Source organism: Drosophila gunungcola (assembly GCF_025200985.1).
Source record: "Drosophila gunungcola strain Sukarami chromosome X unlocalized genomic scaffold, Dgunungcola_SK_2 000032F, whole genome shotgun sequence".
Lineage (NCBI taxonomy): Eukaryota > Metazoa > Arthropoda > Insecta > Diptera > Drosophilidae > Drosophila > Drosophila gunungcola.
The window spans coordinates 871,744-892,213 of record NW_026453186.1 but is presented as its reverse complement, the minus strand read 5'-3'; the positions used below and the strand labels follow the sequence as shown (position 1 = coordinate 892,213).

Below are 20,470 nucleotides of genomic sequence, written 5' to 3'. Positions count from 1 at the left end.
ATCTGGGCAACACGATATCGTTATCCAGCAGTGATGCCAGCAACAACAAGAGTGGCATGAGCAACACTAACACCAACACAAACACAAACACCAACAACAACACCGGCAACAACAGCCACTGCAACTCGCAACTCAAATGTGGCAACAGCAATATTAAGAATAGGAATCTGTCAGCTGTAACGACACTAATCAAGCAATCCCTCACCTCGCCACAGCCACAGCCACATCATAACGAAATCGGTGCCCTGACGGCACTGCAAGTGGAGGAGGTCATCTATACAACCACACAACAGTCACAAGCCAACAACAACAACAACAACAATAACAATAACAACAACAACAGTTACCAGTTAGACTCGGAATCAAGCCTTGCTCCGAACAACGTACAACAAGAGTCCACACTCCAGCAGCAACATAACGCCTACCTATGCGTTGGCATTGGCGTCGGCAACAAGCAACAACCATTTGAGGCTGAGCAACAGGATCGGGAACAGCAGGAACAGCATGAACAGCAGGAACACAAGCAGCAGAGCTACGAGCAGTTCCTGAAGTTGTCCGCTCATGAATATTCGGAACCTGAAAGAAGCTCGGCGGCAGCACTTAACCTCAGCAGCATTGGTGAAAAGCAAGCGGCTGGTGTCGAGTCCAAGCTTGAACTTGGACTCGATGAACCGCAGCAGTTTCGCCTGCTGCGTGAGGTCAACAATGCAATGCCACCGACACTGCCACTGGCGAAGGTATCGGATTCGGAATTGGAATTAGAATTGGAATCGGAATCGAAATCGAATTCGGAATCGCAATCAGTAACAAAGGCCGTGAGCCGTGAGCCATATACTACTACCAACCAGCCTTTAAGTGAGGTTGAGGCTAGCTTTAAGGGTTAGCAATAATATAGGAACCAACACCATCAGAACTCTTTGTTTTCCACCCAAAAACTAACATGGCAGGTGACAACGGAACAGCCTCAGTACGATGATTGTTCAGTGGTGTGTTCAGTATCGAAATCAGATTTTTTATTTTTATTTTTATTTTATATCAAAATAATAAAAATGTGTATCATATTATGTTACAATCATTTTGAAAGACTCGAACAACCGACTTTAGTTCAGCATAGAGAGTGCTTTCTGTAAAATTGTACTATATACATACATAAAAAAAATACATTTAAATGATCTCAAAGTTACTTAAAACATATTTTTTGTGTATAATTTTTTTTATGAAAACTTTACAAAACCCTACAAAAAAAAAAACAACAAACAAAGAAAGAAAAGAAAAACGAAAGAAAGGAAGGAAGGAAGGAAGGAAGAAAGAAAGGAAATATTTAGGACTCGTCGCGCGCTGATTTTAAAATAGGAAAGTAAGAGTATGAAAATTGACTAACATGTTTGAAACAAAGTACGCCGCGAAAGAAACAGATACATATAGTTTTCCGAATTACCATTTAGATATGCATAAAAACGTGCAAATAGGATTAAGCCATTTTTTTTATAAATGCTTTTACATAAGGCTACAAATTGTATAGAAATAATATGTTAGTAATATTTTATTCAAGCTCATCCACTTTCATTTAGCAAGAGTGTGCGGACAGACAGGAGGTACGACAAGTTGACAACTAGTTTAGAAAGCTGGCTGGAGTGAAAACAGATATGGAGCTAGCTAGATGAGGCACCTTCTTCTAACTTCAGAACAAAGTATATTCAAATTTGTTTTAGTTGAAATCCTGGCTGGCAGATCCTGGAGTTGAGGGATGACATAGGTAGGGAAAAATCGAGAGGGCTAGGAGGTATGATGATGTTGTGTGTTACGCGATGGTTTTTGTCTATCCATTCGTATTGTAGTGGCTAAAATGGATATGTAAGTAATTGAATTAAGCATGTGTCGAATGATCCACCGTTAATTAAATTATTAATTACTGATTTAAATTCATTAGTATTAAAAATGCCCATATATTATAAACTTAATAAAACTGGTATGTAATTAGCCATTTCTGCATCCACCGAAGACAAGCTCGAACACATAAAATGTCCAAATTGTAAGAAATTATACATACATACATAAATGCAGAAGCAGAAGCAGAAGCTAAAGCAGAAGAACATAACATAAAGGTTTATTTTCCGATCTAACTAAAACGTAAAAAGTAAAGATAACAAAAATGTATTCTGAATGTAAAACAGCCTAATTAAAATTATCTAAATAATAATAATACAATTACGCATATATATTTACCAAATAATATAACATATTTATGCTCTAAAGTATATACGACTACAACAAATACGCATTTTTTGTTCGTAGATAAGATAAGTTAATGTGAAAAGAATAATATGATTGCATACTAAAAAGTTCCACAACAATGACAGTTGAATTTATTTCGAGAGCTAAGAAAACCAGCAACAAACAATATTTTAAAGGTATAGACTTAAAAATATTATTATTAAAGATCACTAATGAATATGGTTGGCAAAATATAGGTGGAGAGTAAATATAATAAACTCAAATTTAACCGAAAGTCTTTGATTTAAAAATTGTAGCAGCCGAATAAGTTAAATTCAGAACTTAACTTGACTAAACGCATATTTTTCTTGTCAAAATGTTTCCAAATCCACCACCGCCGCAATTCAGGGACACGTATGCATCGAGATCAGAGAATTTTTGGAGAATATCAATCAATATATTCAATTGAATTTGTGGTTTTTATTTTGTTGCCTTTTTTTGCAATATTGTATATTTATTTTCCTATTATTATTATAATTATTTTAGCTTCAGTTGATGTGCGCTAGCAAACCGATTCAAAAAGGAGTTCTTTTCAACAAGCCTTTTTGCTGATCGTAATTCAATTGTTAGCTATATAAAGCCCGGATTTTTGTATACATTATTTTTGTGTTATTATCGCTTTGTTATAAAACCCCATCTTTTCGATTATTCAACAAGCATTTATAAACTGGTCTGTCCGTGTATCACACCGATTGACTTCTTACTTTCAACTTTGTAGCCATGTTATATTTTTTAAAGCAGTTTGAGACCATCGGACACTATATCATATAGCTGTCAAATCATATCAAGTTGCTATTTTGAAAAGCGGAAATATTATGTGGACGAAGTGCTTGTTCAACATTTTGAGCTTACAACACAGTGAATGGGACATTTCCGACCCTGTAAAGAATCTGCTTTGGCTCTTAAATCAAACAATACTGAAAATTCTGCAGATACAACATACAGTCTCCATCTTATGTTTATTTGAACCTGTACGGAAGTTAGAATAAATTTAGAGGCAATTGGAGAACATTTTCAAAAATATACCTTAAAAAGTCGCCCGCTTGAAATGGATTTTTAAATCTTAAAGTTAAAGAGAAAGGCTAAAGGTGAAAGAGAATGATATGATAATATGTAGAATCTTAAAAAATACAAAATTACTTGATTTCCGTTAATTTTATTTCTTTAACTATGGACGAAAGGCACAAAGAACAAGCTATACAAAGATATACAAAGGCATTAGAAACACTGAGAAATCTTAAACAAATCTACGAAAATAAAGACACAATCCAGAAAGAGTATTGAACTGCCTCAGTTTTGCCTGGATTTGCGAAATTGTTTACGGCTGCCTAAACTTTATTTTCACCGCCTTTTAAAATTAAAAAATAACACGTATTAAGGCCGATTTCCAAAAGTAGGAATTAATTTCCGTAATTTTATATGACTAATTTCTAGAAGCATCCAGAACGTATCGGTTTTTATGTTATTATCTTTTATCTATGTCACTTTCGTATGTGAAAGCTTCATCCGGGTAGCTTAAAAGCAGAAAGACTGATTGCGTGAAAACCGAAGGACGGAAATGCTTATATCGACGCAACGGTTCAAGAATATGTATAACTTTATATGCGCTGCAAACTTCTGATTATAGTACCCGCTAAAAGGGCATACAAATAGTCAATTCACTCTCCACAATCATCATTTTGTTAATTTTAAATTCAAAGAAGAGATATTTTAAAAACAAAACTGCAACGTCTCAACCTTAAAATAATATTGTTTGGTTTTCGAATTATTGCAAACAAAATCCAACCTTAAAGAAACCATCTGCAATTGAAAAAAATACTTTAATCGACTGACAATAACGTCGTTAATTATGATAAAAAGTAATATATTCTGTTATATTTGAATAAAGAGTGCTGTAATTATCAAAACATATAATTTTATACTGTCTACAAACAAACCCAAAATTGGATCGTTAATTGCATTGCTTTAATCTAACAATGTTTGAATTTATATTTACGGTGTGGTTTTCGTTTTGGTAATTTTTGGCGCACATGCAATTTAATAGATTATTTCTCTTATTTTATTGGTATTCCTTTAATGCTGATACATTTGTTTTTAAAGTTGTGTTGATGATTTTCCTGGGTATAGTCTCTACAAGTAGGGATAGCCCATGTTGCGTCCTGCTGCCGCCGTTACTGTCGGTGCACCTTGTGGATAATTCTGTGCATATTGTGGAGGAATTCCCATTGCTGGTCCAGCAGTGATCATCAGTTGTGGCTCCATCTGTATAATATTTTTATGTTCAGTAGAATCGTCTTCCTTCTCGCGCTGAGCTTCGTTCAGCTCCAGTTTGTCAACTTTCGAGGTGTATTCCCGCAGGACCTAAGGAATATATAATCAAAATGAATACGCTGCCATAACACAAAACATTAGATTGACTTTACTTGAATCAAATAGGGCATGGCAAAGTCCACGATTTTGTGTTTCCAAGCCAACTCCAAGATTACGTCAGGGCGCAGCAAGTCGTAGCACTAAAATGAAGTTATCAAAACCGGATTAATATATTGATTTATTGCAATAGATTAAAACCACAATCGGTATTAGTTTATTTAAAGTACCCACCTGATATAGACAAGCTGCAAAGCAATCGTAAGCATCGCGTTCTAGGAACCAACCCAACAGCTCTTCAGCGATGTCCTGCTTGCATGACTCGGCGGCATACTCCATGGCATCCTTGTAGAGCTTGTCCTTTTTGCAGAGTTCAACGCTCTGTTTCCAGCGGTTATTTCCTGGAATTGTTCAAATAATCGATCAGTACAAGGGGTTCTAAAGTCGTTTATATCGCCCATACAAATTGACTACTCACCCTTGTACAAGTACGCAGCAATCCTACGGAATTCGGTAAGTTCGTGCTTCTCGAGTTTTTGGGCCAACGCAATGTTGTCGAAGTTATCAAAGCCATCGATCGAGTTGCGCAGTCCCTGGTAGTCCTCCTCGTCGATGAGGAGTCCGTTCAAGGCCTCGTTGATGGCCTTGTTATTGAGAGATTGGACTGAACGCAGATAGGGCTTGACCAGTGGCAAGTAGCCGGTTTTGGAGAAGTAGCTGACAGCACGAGTGTGATCCATCCGGGGGGCCAGCACGAGAAGCATGTCGTTTAGCAGCAGCGGCTTGAAGTCCAGATAAAACTCGATGGCCTTGTAGTACAGCTCAATGTTGGCCACCTTTGTAATAATGTCCTTGAAGTGTCCCTCACGCCACGCCTCCGTGGGGTGGGACATCATGGCGAGGACCGCGTTGTCATACTCCTCGTACTTGTCGTAGAGGAACACCAGCTCCGACCACAAATGAGCCGACTCCGCGGCACGCAGAACCTTTGGAATGTTGACGCGAGACCAGAACAGCTCCAAATGTTCCCGCATCTTGGAAGGTTTGAATTTTGAGTAGAGTATAGCCAGCTCGGTGAACATGCCCATGTGCGCCCGTTCCAGGCCCAGCGCCGATTCGAGTAACGCAATCAACTCATCAAAGTATCCCCGGTTCTGGTAGTAATTGATCAAGTCCTCCAGCTCATCGGCATGCACCACGATGTGCAGGCCACACATCTGCGCCAGTCGGAATTCCTCCGCGTCCACGCAGGCAAAGCACACCTCCTTCCAGGTGCGCGTCGAGTTGGCCTTTCGCGCCGAATCCACGGCGCCCTGGAACTCCTTCAGATAGACCAGCGTGATGGCCAAACGGGCAAAGTTGCTGACGTTGTTGTAGAGCAGCTTGGCCGCATCGTACATGCCGTCGCTGAAGCAGCGATTGCCAATCTTCTGGATGTCGGCATGGTTGGGTCCCGAAATGAACTCCTCCAGATCGGCCAGGCGTCCAGTGCGCGCATAGGCATAGATCAATTCGCTCTCGATGTATGACTCGCGTGCCTTCTTGCGCGCCATCTGCAGATAGCGCACCAGGTCGTCCCACGACTCCACCTTGCTGGCCACGTCGACGACGTCCACATAGGCGCTCGGATCATCGGCCTTGATGTACGAATCGATGGCCTCCTTGACCAGACCCTGCTGCAGCTGGGCCTTGGCCAGCTGCGACCACACCGCGGGCTCGTTGCACCGCTCGGCAAACTCATTGGCCCTCTCCAGGTTGTTCACCTGGTCAATCAGCACTTGGATGGCCGACGTGTTCACATCGAACTTCTTGAAGATGGCGAAGGCCTCCTCGTACAACTGGTTACTGATCGCAATGTTGGCAATGTCCGGCGCATCGTAGTTGTCCAGCCGGTTGATGTAGTCCATGACGCGCGTGCGGTCGGCCTTGATTGCGGTGAGAATGAGCAAGTTCTGCAGATTGCGATGATCGCTAAACACGGACGAGTCCAAAATGATCTTCTCGAGCAGTTCGATCAGCTCGTTGGGCAGGTCAGCAGTCATGAATGCCTTCACGGTCACCGAAATGTCATCCGGATCCTGCGTCTCGGACAGTGCCGTCTGGACGACCTGATCGATCAGCTGCCGCTTGTAGGGATTGCTCTCCGACAGCACCTCCGCCCAGAGTTCGGCATCGCGGCGACCGACCAGATAGCGCGCCTCGCTCTTGAACAGCGAGTTCTCGTTGCACACGGCGATCAGTTCGCGGTCGCACAGGCCACGCTCGTAGGCAACGCATGCCAGGTGCGGATCCCGCTTCTCACAGTAGCGACCGACCACACGGCTATCGTAGTACTGGTTCTCCTTGAGATAGCGCTCCGGGTTGTTGTTCGAGTCGATGTAGATCTTGGCCAAGGCATTGTGGGTGGCCGGCTCGACACAGCCCTCGTGAACGCGCGACTCCAGCCAGGGCAGCAGGAGCTTCAGTCGGTTGCGCTTCTCAACCTCCTCCACCAGTTCGTCCGTGGAGAACTGGCCCTTGACAACGAGGATTAGATTCTTGATGATGTCCTCACTGCAATCGACGTCGAGCAGGCCACCCACCACGACCGGCAGGCGGGAGGGATTGACCTTCTGCACATAGATCTCGATGTACTTCTGCAGATTGTTGCGGTAAAGGTAAAGCACCAAGTCGTGAACGAAATCGAAACGATCGCAGACAATGATCAGCGGCAGCTGGTCCGTCAGCTTGGCCTCCTTCAGGAAGTTTTTGACGCGTTCGGGATTGTAGCAGTTCGATTCGCGACAGATACGCTCCACTTCCTTGATCTGGTTGGTCTTGCAGGCCGCCTGGATGTACTTGAAGTGCACCTCGGGGTCCTGCGAGAAGTTAACAATGCTGCTCAGGAAGTAGAACAGGCCGTCGTAGCTCTTGAAGCTCTCGAACAGATCGATCAGTGCCTTGTTGGTCAACTGCTCGTGGTACTTGGTGGCGATCTGCACACATATCTGCAGATTCTGACGCAGGTTCGCCGTCAGCATGGCCTTAAGGCACTCCAGCGAGTCCTCCACCGACAGGGTGCCAAAGAAACTGACCAGCCATTCGGCGTTCAGCATGTGTGTGTGCACAACGGCCCGCTTGATGTCATACAGATCGGTGTAGTGCTCCAGGGCACGCTGCAGCAGACCCGCCTTCTCGCACAGCTGGGCAATGTGCGCCCGGTCGTAGTGGGTGAACATGGCGTTGCCCAAGATCGCATCCGCCACCTGGGGGGCAGACATCAGGTTCATTTCCAGCAGGCGCGTCTGGAGGGCACCCTCGGCGGGCCGATTGTGCTTGAGGGCGTCGAGCAGGAACGCCGTGCACTGCTGCACCATCGAGTGCTCCATGAAGATGTCCACAATCTGGTTTATGTCCGCCAGCGGCTCCTCCTCGGCCACCAGCATGGAGGCGAAGCCGGCCCCTGCTCGGGATTGCTACGCATGACGGAGCGCAGCAGGAATACGTAGTCGGGCGTGTAGTTGACCTTCTTGGCGTACAGGACGATCTTCTGGAACTGTCCGGTCTCGGCAAAGCATTGGATAACCTTGTTCGGGACATTTGCGCGCAGATATATGGAGAGGGCGAGCGTAAGATCCGAGGCCTTGACCAGATCTCCCAACTCCTCGCTGCACTCCAGCTTCTCCTCCTTCAGCCACTTCTCGCACAGCTGTTTCTTGCCCTGCAGCAAGACGGGGCGACACAGCTCCAGCGACTCGAACTTGTTCAGCTTTCCCTGGTCGAGCAGAATGCCAAAGTACTGCAGCAGCGGCGGAGTGGTCGAGCCAGCCGGGGTCTGCACCTGCTGGAAACGCTGAATCGTCTGTGGGGTTCGCAGGATGGCCTTCGGCGCCAGGGCAGCAACCTTGGCCGCCTCGGCATACTGGCCGGCTGTGAAGAGCTTGTTGAACTTGCGCACAAATAGATCTTCGGCGCCGGCCAAATTGTTGCGCACAGCCATGCGCAGGGCCAGATCGGGATTTTGCAGAACAGTGTTGATGTACGGAATGATCTGCTCCTCATCGACGGTCACGGACAGGACCTGTCCCTTGCGATTGACCCCGATGATGCCGCCACTGGCCTCGTGCGGTGCGGTAACAAAGATCGTATCGGCCGATATGCGATTCATGTATATGCACGTGGCCGTCTCCATGTCGTAGAGATGAATGTATCCGTACTTGGTGATCAAGTAGATGGTGTCGTACTTGGCCGAGACCTGCATAGCCACTGGGAAGTCGTTCTGCGCTTCCGGCGGAAAGAAGACGTCGACAGCCTTCTTGGGGAAGGCCTGGTTGCCGTTCGGCGGCGTTCCCACTTCGATGATATGCAGCTTGCCGCCGGTGGCCGTGCGCACTGCGAAGCAGAACAGCGTGGTCGGCTCCTTGTTGGCATCGATTTTGAAGGTGGCGAAGCTGGCCGCGTGCCCTTCGATGGCCTGCGAGACCTTGCGCTCCACCGAGTACAGCTGCATGGCTCCGGCAACGCGACTGGGCAGGGCCGAGATGCCAACCAGAAGGAGCCACTGCTGGGATGCGTTGCAGCGGTAGTTGATGATCTGACAGCCGTTCAGGGAGGAATGCCTGTCAAACATCTTCTGCGGCATCGAATCGCCCTCCATCGACCAATGGAATACACTTGTCTCTGTGACAAGTGCCAGGGTGTTCAGGGATATCCACTTCCAGAACACGACGTCTTCGTTCATGGTATGCGCCTTCATTTTTGATTTCATTTCGATGTTAAAGATCTGCAACGTCTTTTGCGCTGAAAAAAGTATTAAAGTAAATACGTTTTGCGAGTTTCAAATGCCAGCCGACCCTAAACCGCTTTTAGTTTGGAATTTATGTTGGTCTTATAGTTGTCCTTTCTCTTTAAAACGAATATCAACTTTAATTATAACAAAAAACAAATTTGAAGAACTTTTAATGGGCCCCACTTTGTAAATGGTTTTAAAGCGTTTAGAGATTTCTGAGAAAAGGACTCCTTAGTTGGAAGTTAGACAAACTGGACAACCCATGTGGTAGTCCAAAATCGAAAACATTTCCGGGAAGTTGGTCGGCCGGCTAGCCTGTCACTGTTTTGTTACCTTTGAGCGCAATGACCTTGCTAGCTGGATTCATGATTGCAGAGTCCGCCGATATGGGACGCCGAGTGGGATTGGTTGCATCGTTCATGTCAATGATGACCACCTGGGCAGTATCATTAACCTTCTCCCGCACGCATATGAACTTATCCGATTCCATCGTGAGCGTGCTGAATGAAAATGAATTGGCGTTGATCCCGACATTTGTGAGCTAAACGAAAGATACAACATTTGATATTAAGTTTAAAATAAAGGGAGAATAATAAGCAAAGATAATACACTACACAAAACAACAAAGTTAGACTTTTTAAATGTTATTTTTATATGTTCTTTCGATGATACGGACAAATATATAGGCGGATATTGTCAAATTGATTTTTCAGATTTGTATTTTGTATTTATTATAATCGTAACATGCATCTTAAGGAATAAAATACCCATGTACTTCATGTAAATAGATATTACAAAAATAAAAGACGGGAAAAAATGAAGAGGGGCTTGAACTCATATAAAATTTTATGGGCGGAAGTCTGATTAGATCTTAACTAGAATCCTGATTTGCTGGTTCCATCAAAAAATGTGGGTTCAACCGCTAGAATTCCCCATACAAAATATTCGCTGTATAAGAATTTAGATAGTCTTTGTTAGAAGGTGACTTATAGTCTTTGCACTTGACGCAAGAGGTATTGCTTATTTACATTTCAAAATTGGCTCTAGCAACTAGCAACGACTCTTTCGGAGAAAATCATTTTCACAGGTAACCAACTGCCCACGTGAAAATGTATGGGGAACTCATCAAACCGTGTCGTAGTGAAATCGGTACGCAGGGTGTTCTGATCAGACCAACGTGCGGCCAATTGGAGGGCTGCAGCTCCAACAAGACCTATGGATGTAAAACCCGAAATATTGCGTTATTACTCACCTGTAAATGCTCCTGAAAGCGGATGGGCAGTGGTTGCGTCATCTTGACTAAGTGAAGTCTAGTTTTTGACAGACGTTTACAATGTAAATATTATCTCTGCAAAAACAACGCTTTTGATTTTTTTTTTCCTTTTGTTTTAATTGCACACTCTTTTCAACAGTTTTTGATTCGTTTCGGGTTTTTATTATTTATTAACGTTATTTTCGATTTAAATCGTTTTCCTTGTTCAAGATTGGGTCTCCATTAGAACACTTCAGCTGCGCGGAGAAAAAAAAAATAAATTATAGGCATTAACGACAGCAGTGATACGGCAAGAATTGGAAAATTCAATTGTGGGCGTTATTATTTTGTTGATAGAAAGTGACAGCGTCAGCGAATGAAAAAGTTGCTCCGAAGATAAAGATTCATACGAACATATGTACGTAGACGCCCTTAAAAACACAGACGATGTACATTGTACACATTGTACATATGTTTGTTTCTTGCTTTTCTTTGCTGCACAAAATAAAACGAAATAATTTTTCGATTAATTCTTTGTATCGGTATTTTTGCTGTTCGTGTGTCGTCGACTCGACGGGAAAATTACCAGCACTTTTTATTGACGTTAGCGAGGGTGAGAGCGAGAGCGAAAACTGTGAATGCTCGAAATGAAAAGAGAAAGAGGCAGCATTATCATCAATCGCTGCTCACCACAGTAAAGTCAGCCATGTTGAGTTGCGCTTTGAACAATTAGTCACTGACTAATACATGTACACGAATTTGCTCTCGTTTATGCAGCGGTAGATGTAGGCAGAAAAATCGGATAAAATGTTACTTTATGCACTTGCTATGAGAACAAGACAAGATCGAATGTTACCCGAAATCTGGGTTTAACTTGTGTATATCTATTTAAGCAGCGATAGTTCCCGTTCTCTGGGAGTACACATACACACATGCAATGCCGCAATATGCCACATAAACAAGAACATAATTAAATGAATGGAAAATTGGTGGAAAACGCTGAGATTTTATAAACAAAATTTGTGCACTGGAATAGCAACATCAACTTTTTCGCTTTATAAAACTACATATTTAACTGCATTTGAACACGTATGTTTACGGTAATTTACAAATATGTACGAGCATACTCCAAAAAATACGTCGATTTGTTGCTTGATGACGGGCACACACACAGAAGACAAACTGAATTCTTATCAAGCTCTAACAAATGTAGTTTATTTTGTTTGACTAAATACTGACTGAAAGACAGGGTAGAGGTGTGAAAGTTATACAATTAATGCCGATATATACGAGAAATGGCCAATCAAGTAGAGTGAAAAAACATCGATAGAACATCGATATCTCACAAAGTATATCAAAACTATCGATGTTTTTTATTCTAACTGGGCCGGCTACTGTTTTCACTTGCTTTTCCGTTTTAGTACGATTACACCGTTTTCTTGACATCAGTTATTTAAACCTATGAAAAACAAATTATGTGCTCTTTGAAAACGATTTTTTTTCAAGAATAAAAATAAATTTGTTAAAAAACGAACGAAAACACGTTTTAAAGTTTTGAAGGGGGAAATTGTCCTGAATATTTCCAATTGGGAAACCCATTTTCTAAATATCGGATAGCAACGAAATTCATAGAAACATTCATACTGGCTTATTTACACGCAAAGGTAAGACAATGTCGAGATAAAGATTGAGGATTTGTCTCTTCGGGAAAAGGTTAAATGCGCGACAGACACATTTGTTTTTGCATTGGGATTATAAAGGTTTTGTGGTGTAAAAAACCTAACAATTAACAGCTTACAGCATCCGTCTTATTTCAATCATGAACAAATTTTTATAAACAATTGATTTGGAAAACAGCCACTTGCACATTATTTTGAACACCTGACACTGCAAAATTCGGTCAAAATATGTAAATTCTTAACAGCTGTTATCGTGCTGTTAACATCTTCCGTAACAAGAATTTTTATTTCTGATCAGATAGTAGAATAAAGGTGTATAATGATTTTGCCAAACTGCGCCAGAACGTTTGAACTTTTATAAATTTTAACTAAAAAATAAGCATAGCATATCAGATTGATAACCTTTTTTTCCCAAACCTTTTCGATCTTGACCTAACTTGACGTGTTCTCACCTGCCAAGGTAAGGTTTAGTGACAACTTTTTTTAAATTTAAGTGGATTCCCATTCAACGAGCTTAAAACTTTATTCATTCTTAAAATAAAATATTTTAACAAATTTGTGGTTGTGAAAAAACGGTTTTTGGTTTAAATTAATGCAATAAAAATTACGATCTTTTAAAAGAAAAAACTTTATTTGATTTTTTTTGTGTGCTGTTTGCTATGTAAGATCACTAACCATATGTTGTATGGTTAGTGGTAAGATTGATATAAAAAAAAATCGATGTCCCTCAGGTTCTTAATTATCAGAACGACAACAAAAAAATGAACCCCAATTACCAAAAATGAATTGGGAAATTAGCAGAGGAGGTTTTTAAAAACGTATCACCTGGCCTGGTCCTTTTTGGCACAATTTTGAAGTACTTACTTTAACACAAAACCTTTCAAACATAAACCATTTTGCTTCAAAAATTCAAATTTTTATTCGTGTCCATTTTATGTCAGAAATCGAAAGTTTACATTTTTGAAACTGGTTTTAGGCCCAGTATATAAAAGCATTGACGTAGCACAGCTGCAGTTGCTTCGCAAAGTAGAATACGGCTGTGGTTCACCTCAATAATTTCACCAAGTTTGTTCTTTTCAATACAATAACAAGAGTCATAAAACTCAGTAAAAACCGTGCACACCTCATAGCAGAATTCACACAAGAAATGCAGAAAAAGTTCCTTTGTGCACTTAATCAGTATATCGTGTAGTTTCAAAAGAGTCTTTGCTAGTTTCCACTCCTTTTCGTGGGCCAGTTCAATCTTGACCTTCTTGAGTATTTCAGACAAATTGGAAAAGTCTTCGCCGGAGTTTCGAGCAATGGAACAAATGCGTGTGTACGTATAAAGTAAGTACACAGCGGTATTGCCACGATCCTCAAGCATCTTGTCAAACGAAAATATGTAGTCGCTAATTCGGTTGTGACACAGATCGGAATACTTTATGCATCCATAAGCCAAGGACTCCTGAGCGTCTGTCAACTCTTGAGGTGTGAGTATTTTGTCGCGTCCTCGGCTTTCCAATTGCTGCAATGAGCGTTTCATTCCTTCGTCAAGCAAATCGGCAAGCTTAACAGTATCACCCGATCGAGTTTTGAATTTCTTTCCATCCTCGCCCAGGACAACGCCAAACTGGACATGGTCCACACGGTGGGTGCGTGGATTCAATATGGCAGAGCGTTCGGCAGCTTTGAAGATTGTGTGAAAATGAGTACTTTGTCCAGAGTCAACCACATAGATCAGCCAATCGCAGAGTTCTTCCTCAATGCGGTGACGGATGGCCGCCATGTCGGAGGTGTCATAGGTAAAGCCGCCATCTGATTTCACGATGGTCAAGGGAATGCCGGTCTTTGAATCGTCTGGCCACATGATCTCACGACCTTCATCCTTTTCCAGCAAACCCTTTCCTCGCAGGTATTCAACAACAGACAGCATGCGGGATTGGTAGAACGATTCACCACGTTCCTGAATGCTAATGTCCAATCGCTCGTAAATAGTCTGGAATTCCTTGCGCGAAACATTGCAAATGAGTTCCCAGGCTTTAATTGAGTTTGGCACGCCCTTCTGCAACGAGACCACTCGACTGTAGGCTCGCTTTTTGAACTCTTCGTCCTCATCGAATCTGTGGAGAAAGTTTATTCATTATTTAAAAGTTTAGTCATTTGGTGGAGTGTTGCGAAACTTACCGCTTCTTTGATTCCTTGTAGAACAATTGCAAATCGCTAATAGGGGGGCTTTCATTCAGATAATTGGGAAAACGATCTTCCAAATGGGCAATCAGCATGCCAAACTGTGTTCCCCAATCCCCAAGATGGTTTATACGGATCACGTCGTGCTGGAGAAACTCTAGCAAGCGACACACCGATTCGCCAATAATGGTCGATCGCAAGTGACCCACATGCATTTGTTTGGCAATGTTGGGCGAGGAAAAATCAACCAAGACACGTTTTTTTCGGCACTTGTGGGGGCTTAACACCGTCGCGCAATAAATTGCTCAACGCTAGAGCTGCAAAGTCTCTGTAGAAATGGATACAAAATGAATATAATTGAAATAACTATGAACCACAGTGATACCTACTTGCTCAGAAAAACGTTCACAAAACCAGCCCCAGCTACCTCTAGCTTTTCTATAATTGGCGATGGTGGGCAGTGTCCTTTCAGCTCGGTTGCAATTTCACGCGGCGCCTTGCTAATGCCGGATTCCTTAAATTTCTTCGACAATCCCATTGCATTGTTGCACTGATAGTCGCCGAATTTGGCAGACGAACTGTTAACCGGTGCAATTACGACGGGCGTATCTCGATATTCCGGAAAAGCTGATGCAATCGCTTGGGCAAACAGGCTTTCCAAATGCTCAGTGATCGAAGAACTATCCTTGAGCTGCACGCCGCCGGCAGTTGATTCTTCAGCTATGGACTGCACGGAATAGAAAAATAGCACATCAGTTCCGTAAGCATGCTTCGGAGGTAAACAAAAAATTACCTTCTTCAGAATAAACAGACGGTTCTTAAGCTTCTTGTTCTCAATTTGAAGCTGAAGCAGATCGACGTCCAGCTCACCATTGCAATTTTTGGTAGTTTGTATTCTGGTTGCAAGACCTTTCGTCTTTATTTCCTACAATGACAATGTCATTCAGTCGTGACAACGAAATCCGGTTAAATTGTCAGCTTACCAGTTCCCTGAGTTTCTTTAGCTCCATATTTAGCTCGGACATCTTTCCAAATTCTACTTTTGTTGCCTTACTGATTAATAGCAACAACACTACGATGCCACATGGATGGCATGGACTGTGCACCAATTGCCTATCGATAAACCATGTTGAGTCTCACATTTTCTAACTCAGCTAAATACAGTATTCACACATAAACTCTGGATTTCACACGACATTCGTAGCTAAATTAAATTGAATAAATTTTTTAATATGGGATAAAACCATTAACAAGAAAACTGATACTTTTAAAATTGTTTAATCGATTTTTTTCATTGTTTGTGGTGCCCCAAGCGCTGCCTTATGGATTAGTGTTCTAGTCATCATTCAATCCTATGATATGGCAATGTGGTTATTTTGTAAGAATACTTTAATAGTAGCTATGGTAGTAGTATTTTGTAAGAATACTTTAATAGTAGCTCAGTTTTTTTAAATCTTCCAAGTCCGTAGCAGAAACGTAAATTTACATCTAAACGTTAAATATAACGTTGGAAAATTACATAATAGGGCCTGCTCGACCGCAGTGTTAATTCTTTGTTTAAAATTTCGCAGTAAATCCAACAATATTTATAGAGTCATCCGTGTTAGTGGATGTCTCTCTGTGAGAATGGAGTATAACAACTGTATTTTTCTGCTCATATCTATCGATACATCGATGTTTTTCCCATCTCTATTGTGATTAATTGTGATTGTTCATTCGCTAAAGGTGTCTCTTTAAATTTTTATGTGTATGTGTGTTTAATTAATTTACAGTATTTGTCACCTTGTATATAAATATTTCAAGTGGAATGAGAGAAAAAACTTAAAGTGCTTCTGTGATGCACTCTTCTATTGGTAGATACATATGAATGAATTAGAGAAAACAGATGTGTGTAACGCCGCTCCCATTAAAATTAAAACTGCAGTGCATACGGTTTTTTTTACAAATATAAATAGTGGCCAAAAAAAGTATTTTCCGGGGATGAGCATCATTGAGGAGAAACTGCCTATTTATAAATAGGACATGCATTTAATAGTTTTTGAGTTCCTGTGCTGTAAATTACGAAGTGTCGACGAGGAATTTGTAAAAGTTGAAAAAAGGCAATGCAAAAAAAGAGTTTACTTTATCTCACTCGCCAATACTTTTGTTTTCTATGTACGTATGTACATATGTATGCATATAGCCCCGTTTTTTACATAAGTGAGTCGTCCCTACTAGATAACAAGTTGTGGTCCGATGATAAGCTTTCCATATCACACGCATATTATCATTAAAAACATTCCAAAATGTTAAGTGTAAATAATTGGTTTTAAATGAGTCCCCGTTTTCAGAAATAACAAAACAAAAATATTGTAGTTCCAAAACAGTTTGTTCATAGTTGTTATGATTCGTTTAAAGAAATTGGTTAATTCCACTCTTCGACTTTTATTCGGCATTCTGTGAAGTAAATTATAAATATTATTTGCAAATTAAAATTAGTTCGTAGACAATTGTGCCTTAACTAAATGAATATTTGCAATAAATTAATAGCCATATTCCACTTGACACATTAAAACATTCTGCCAAATGTATATTTTTTATTCCTGTATAATAATGTATTTCCCTTGCTTACATATAGTACTTAACACATAATTTTGATGTATAACACAGCCAAACAAATTAAATTATGGTTTTCTAATTACTATATTTGTATTTGATTTTATGGTTGTTAATAAATTATATTTGTTAAATTTTTGTAATCTAAAACTAGAACCGCAATATTTAAATAATGTGCGCATAATGTTTCCATTTTTCAAAACAAAAAATTATTCAAAGTTGACTTAGATATTTCTACTATTACTACTACTTATAATATAGTTATTTAAACAACTTTTATTTATTTTAATAACACGCAATTAGGCAGAAATCTTTGTAAGAGGAGAAAGTTTTTCCGACTCAAACCACTGTATACAGTTTTAATCAGGAATATTTGAAATACCCATTACTTTAAAGAATTGATTATGGTGTATTTAATTAAATAAGCTATTCATATTTTTACCAGTGCCCGACCGCTTACGATATATATAAAGGAAATAAGATAAAATTGAGTTCAGTTTCAATGGAAAGTATCAGCACCACTGGTCGTCGACGGAACAACATGCGAATCAATGCCGAAGATAATGCGCTGGATCAAATTACAAAAGAGGCAAGTGTTCCATTTAGTTTTTGTTAATGTGACACTGTTTTATCAGTGACATTACCAATACTTATAATTTTAGAAAAATATATACTAACTTTATATAATATAAAACGCTTATTCTTAGGCCGAAGCTCGACTGGCCGCTCGTCGACAAGCGCGTGCCGAAGCCCGCGAGATTCGTATGCGGGAGCTCGAGCGCCAGCAGAAGGAGCAGGAAATTAGCGCTGACCGTGTCTTTGACATGCAAAACGCCACCGCAGTGGGAAGCGAGCCGCTTTCGGTGCATCCGGTACGCCTCGCCTACGGCGGACTCTTAAATGTAACCCGTGCCTCAGCATCCCGGCGGAGTAGTGAGGACTCCGTGGAAGACGAGGGGAGGAGTTTTCGCGACTTTAAACACGAGCTTAAAGTATGTAGACTGACTTCGTTTCTATGCAGTTTGCAGTTTGCAGTTTTACTAAGCATATTTGTTATTTTTTTTTATTAGGATGTTGAGGATCGGTTTCGAAAAGCCATGATAACGAATGCCCAGTTGGACAACGATCGTGCCTCACAGGCCTACGAAGTCAAATTGCTGAAGGACAAATGCGAAATCATGGAGGAGTCGTTTGCCCAACTGCAGCGCGAGTTCAAGGAGAAGATGCGTGATTGCAACGCCCTCAAACGAAACTTGGACCGCTCCAATCTCGAGCTTAAGCTAGTGCAAGGACAGTTAAATGAGCGCGACTCGTTGATAGCCGAACAGGGCCTTTTGATTGTGGCAGTTGAAAATGCCGATGGCAGCGATGCAAAACGAGCTCTAGTGAGTGTTGAGAATGCAAAAGTTTTGGCGTCCGTTCAGGGTTCTTTAGGTAACTGACACTCCTGCTGTAGAAGCCATGCACCTAGATCATTGCTTAACCATTCGCTTCATTTCAGATGTAAGACTTAAAAAGTTTAGCGACGAAAAACAGCGACTGCTATCTGAAGTGCAAAAGCTTCACGAGCAGCTCGAGGAGTATAAAAGTGATGGAACCGTTGGACGTCGCAGTTCTTCGCAGGGTTCCTTTGGCGACGAAAATGATTACGAGGCCCAACGTATGTTAACCAAAATTACATAACGACAACTATTTTTTTCACACGTAAAGTCTTCCCGGTGTCTTTGAATAACTAGCAATTTGCCGTTACAATAATATGAATATATTATGAATTGTTTGTTTTTTAAATGAAGAAATTTTTAAACATATATTATTTCTTCAATATATAATATTATACCTTTCTGTCGCATTTCCCTGGTAATTTATCGGTATCAGAATTTCCCTATAGCTATTTTTTTTTTAATTTTGTTAAAACAAAATTAAAAATAGGGAAAAATATATATATTTCTGATTCTATTGATAATTTTGTTGCATTTATGTGTAAATCCATCACATCCATTTTTTTTTATATAATCACAAATAAAGTTGTAAACAAAATATTTTAATTAAACCCCACACTGACGAAATTTTTAAGCTCACCGACTTTTAAGTTTTTAAACCTGCACATTAAAACTTATTTATTTTATAGTTGAAGCCGTTTATCGCAAGGTTCTAATTTTTTAATCACGACAAGTAGTTTTGCTGCCACTCATTGGTAATTTTGGACACTTAGATACTGAGACTCGCTTAAAGCAATTTTAAAGTAAATAAATTAAAAATTTATGAATGGTAATAAATTTCTAATCTGAATCTGATTTTGGCTATAAACAAGCTATCTATCGCGTAAATTCTGTCCAAAAATGTAATTTAGCTCACCGAAACCTTATTGAAAATGTGTTGTTGTCAATATAAAGCAGAACATTTTCCACAATTTAGACAATTATTCTATAAACAAATGAACTGAACAATTTCAAATAGTAATAGTAATCAGCCAACAAATTCGTTTGTTAGAGTTATAATTTTTTTCTAAATAGAAACATTGTGTTTTACTATCGCAAGTTGGTAAAATACAGCTGCAAAATATTGGTATTATATTATGAGTCTTATATTCTTATATTATCCGACAGGGGAATCAAACAAAATCATTTCAGACCATAAATATAAGCTGCAGAAAGCTGAGCAGGAGATCGCCAATTTGCAATCGAGCTTAGCCCGTTCAGAGACTCAAGTAATACGATACAAAAGCACTGCGGAAGCCGCCGAAAAGGCGGAGGCTGAGCTGAAAGTCGAGCGCCGTAAGCTTCAGCGTGAGGTATGTAATGCAATTTCAATCAGATGCAACTAAAGAAGACTATATAGCCGTGTTTATTAATTAACTATTTCCCTTACACATGCTAGCATCGGGAACTTTTGGAAAAACTGGAAGAAGCCGAAACGTCAAACAACCATTTATTGAAACGCCTTGATAAGTTGAAAAATGCTAAGAGTGCCATTCTAAAGGACTTATGATCTAAGATGGAAACTGCAATACCGCCAAACATTGCAAGGTCGAATCCGATGACATAGAAAACAGTACGACATCATCAGCATACAAATACTGCAATTTAATTAGCACTTCGATGGCAGTTTGATCGATCTTAGTGGTAGCAAAACGATCATTTTTGAAGGATAATCCAAAATACTCTACCTTAAAAATATATAATTAAATTAAACTAAACTAACTGGATAATAATTAACATAAATAATGTCTATATGTAAAGCGCAAAATATAAGTAACAATTCAATTGGTTCAGCAGTGTGTACAACATTTTTTTTTTAATTTTTTTTCTTAGTCGCGTTGACAAAATATTATAGTAATTAATCCATCCTGGTAAAAAATTTATCGTT

At 40.5% G+C, this 20,470-nt stretch overlaps 3 protein-coding genes across 8 annotated transcripts; 1 reads left to right on the top strand and 2 right to left on the bottom strand.

Moving 5' to 3' along the window:
* Window positions 1-4,121: 4,121 nt before the first annotated feature.
* On the bottom strand, window positions 4,122-11,948 carry LOC128260544 (clathrin heavy chain). Its single transcript, XM_052993629.1, is given in 8 exon segments — window positions 4,122-4,635; window positions 4,698-4,784; window positions 4,876-5,042; window positions 5,120-8,080; window positions 8,083-9,420; window positions 9,743-9,950; window positions 10,662-10,918; window positions 11,789-11,948. Coding segments are annotated over 7 exon segments (5,034 nt in total). The 5' UTR covers window positions 10,704-10,918; window positions 11,789-11,948; the 3' UTR covers window positions 4,122-4,404.
* Window positions 11,949-13,234: 1,286 nt separating this feature from the next.
* Window positions 13,235-15,622, bottom strand: LOC128260529 (probable arginine--tRNA ligase, cytoplasmic). The gene is given in 6 exon segments (XM_052993610.1): window positions 13,235-14,442; window positions 14,507-14,775; window positions 14,777-14,837; window positions 14,899-15,236; window positions 15,303-15,434; window positions 15,493-15,622. Coding segments are annotated over 6 exon segments (1,992 nt in total). The 5' UTR covers window positions 15,535-15,622; the 3' UTR covers window positions 13,235-13,292.
* Window positions 15,623-16,185: 563 nt separating this feature from the next.
* Window positions 16,186-20,375, top strand: LOC128260491 (leucine-rich repeat flightless-interacting protein 2). 6 transcript variants are annotated; one of them, XM_052993549.1, is made up of 7 exons: window positions 16,186-16,256; window positions 17,550-17,693; window positions 17,812-18,096; window positions 18,175-18,538; window positions 18,606-18,764; window positions 19,711-19,895; window positions 19,982-20,375. In XM_052993549.1, exons 2-7 carry the CDS (start codon window positions 17,607-17,609, stop codon window positions 20,090-20,092), a joined length of 1,191 nt encoding a protein of 396 aa, XP_052849509.1. In that variant the 5' UTR covers window positions 16,186-16,256; window positions 17,550-17,606; the 3' UTR covers window positions 20,093-20,375. The 6 variants fall into 6 exon arrangements, with proteins under 6 accessions (XP_052849509.1, XP_052849510.1, XP_052849508.1 ...); XM_052993550.1 differs by having other exon boundaries at window positions 16,224-16,362; XM_052993548.1 differs by lacking the exon at window positions 16,186-16,256 and adding an exon at window positions 16,260-16,396.
* Window positions 20,376-20,470: the final 95 nt, after the last annotated feature.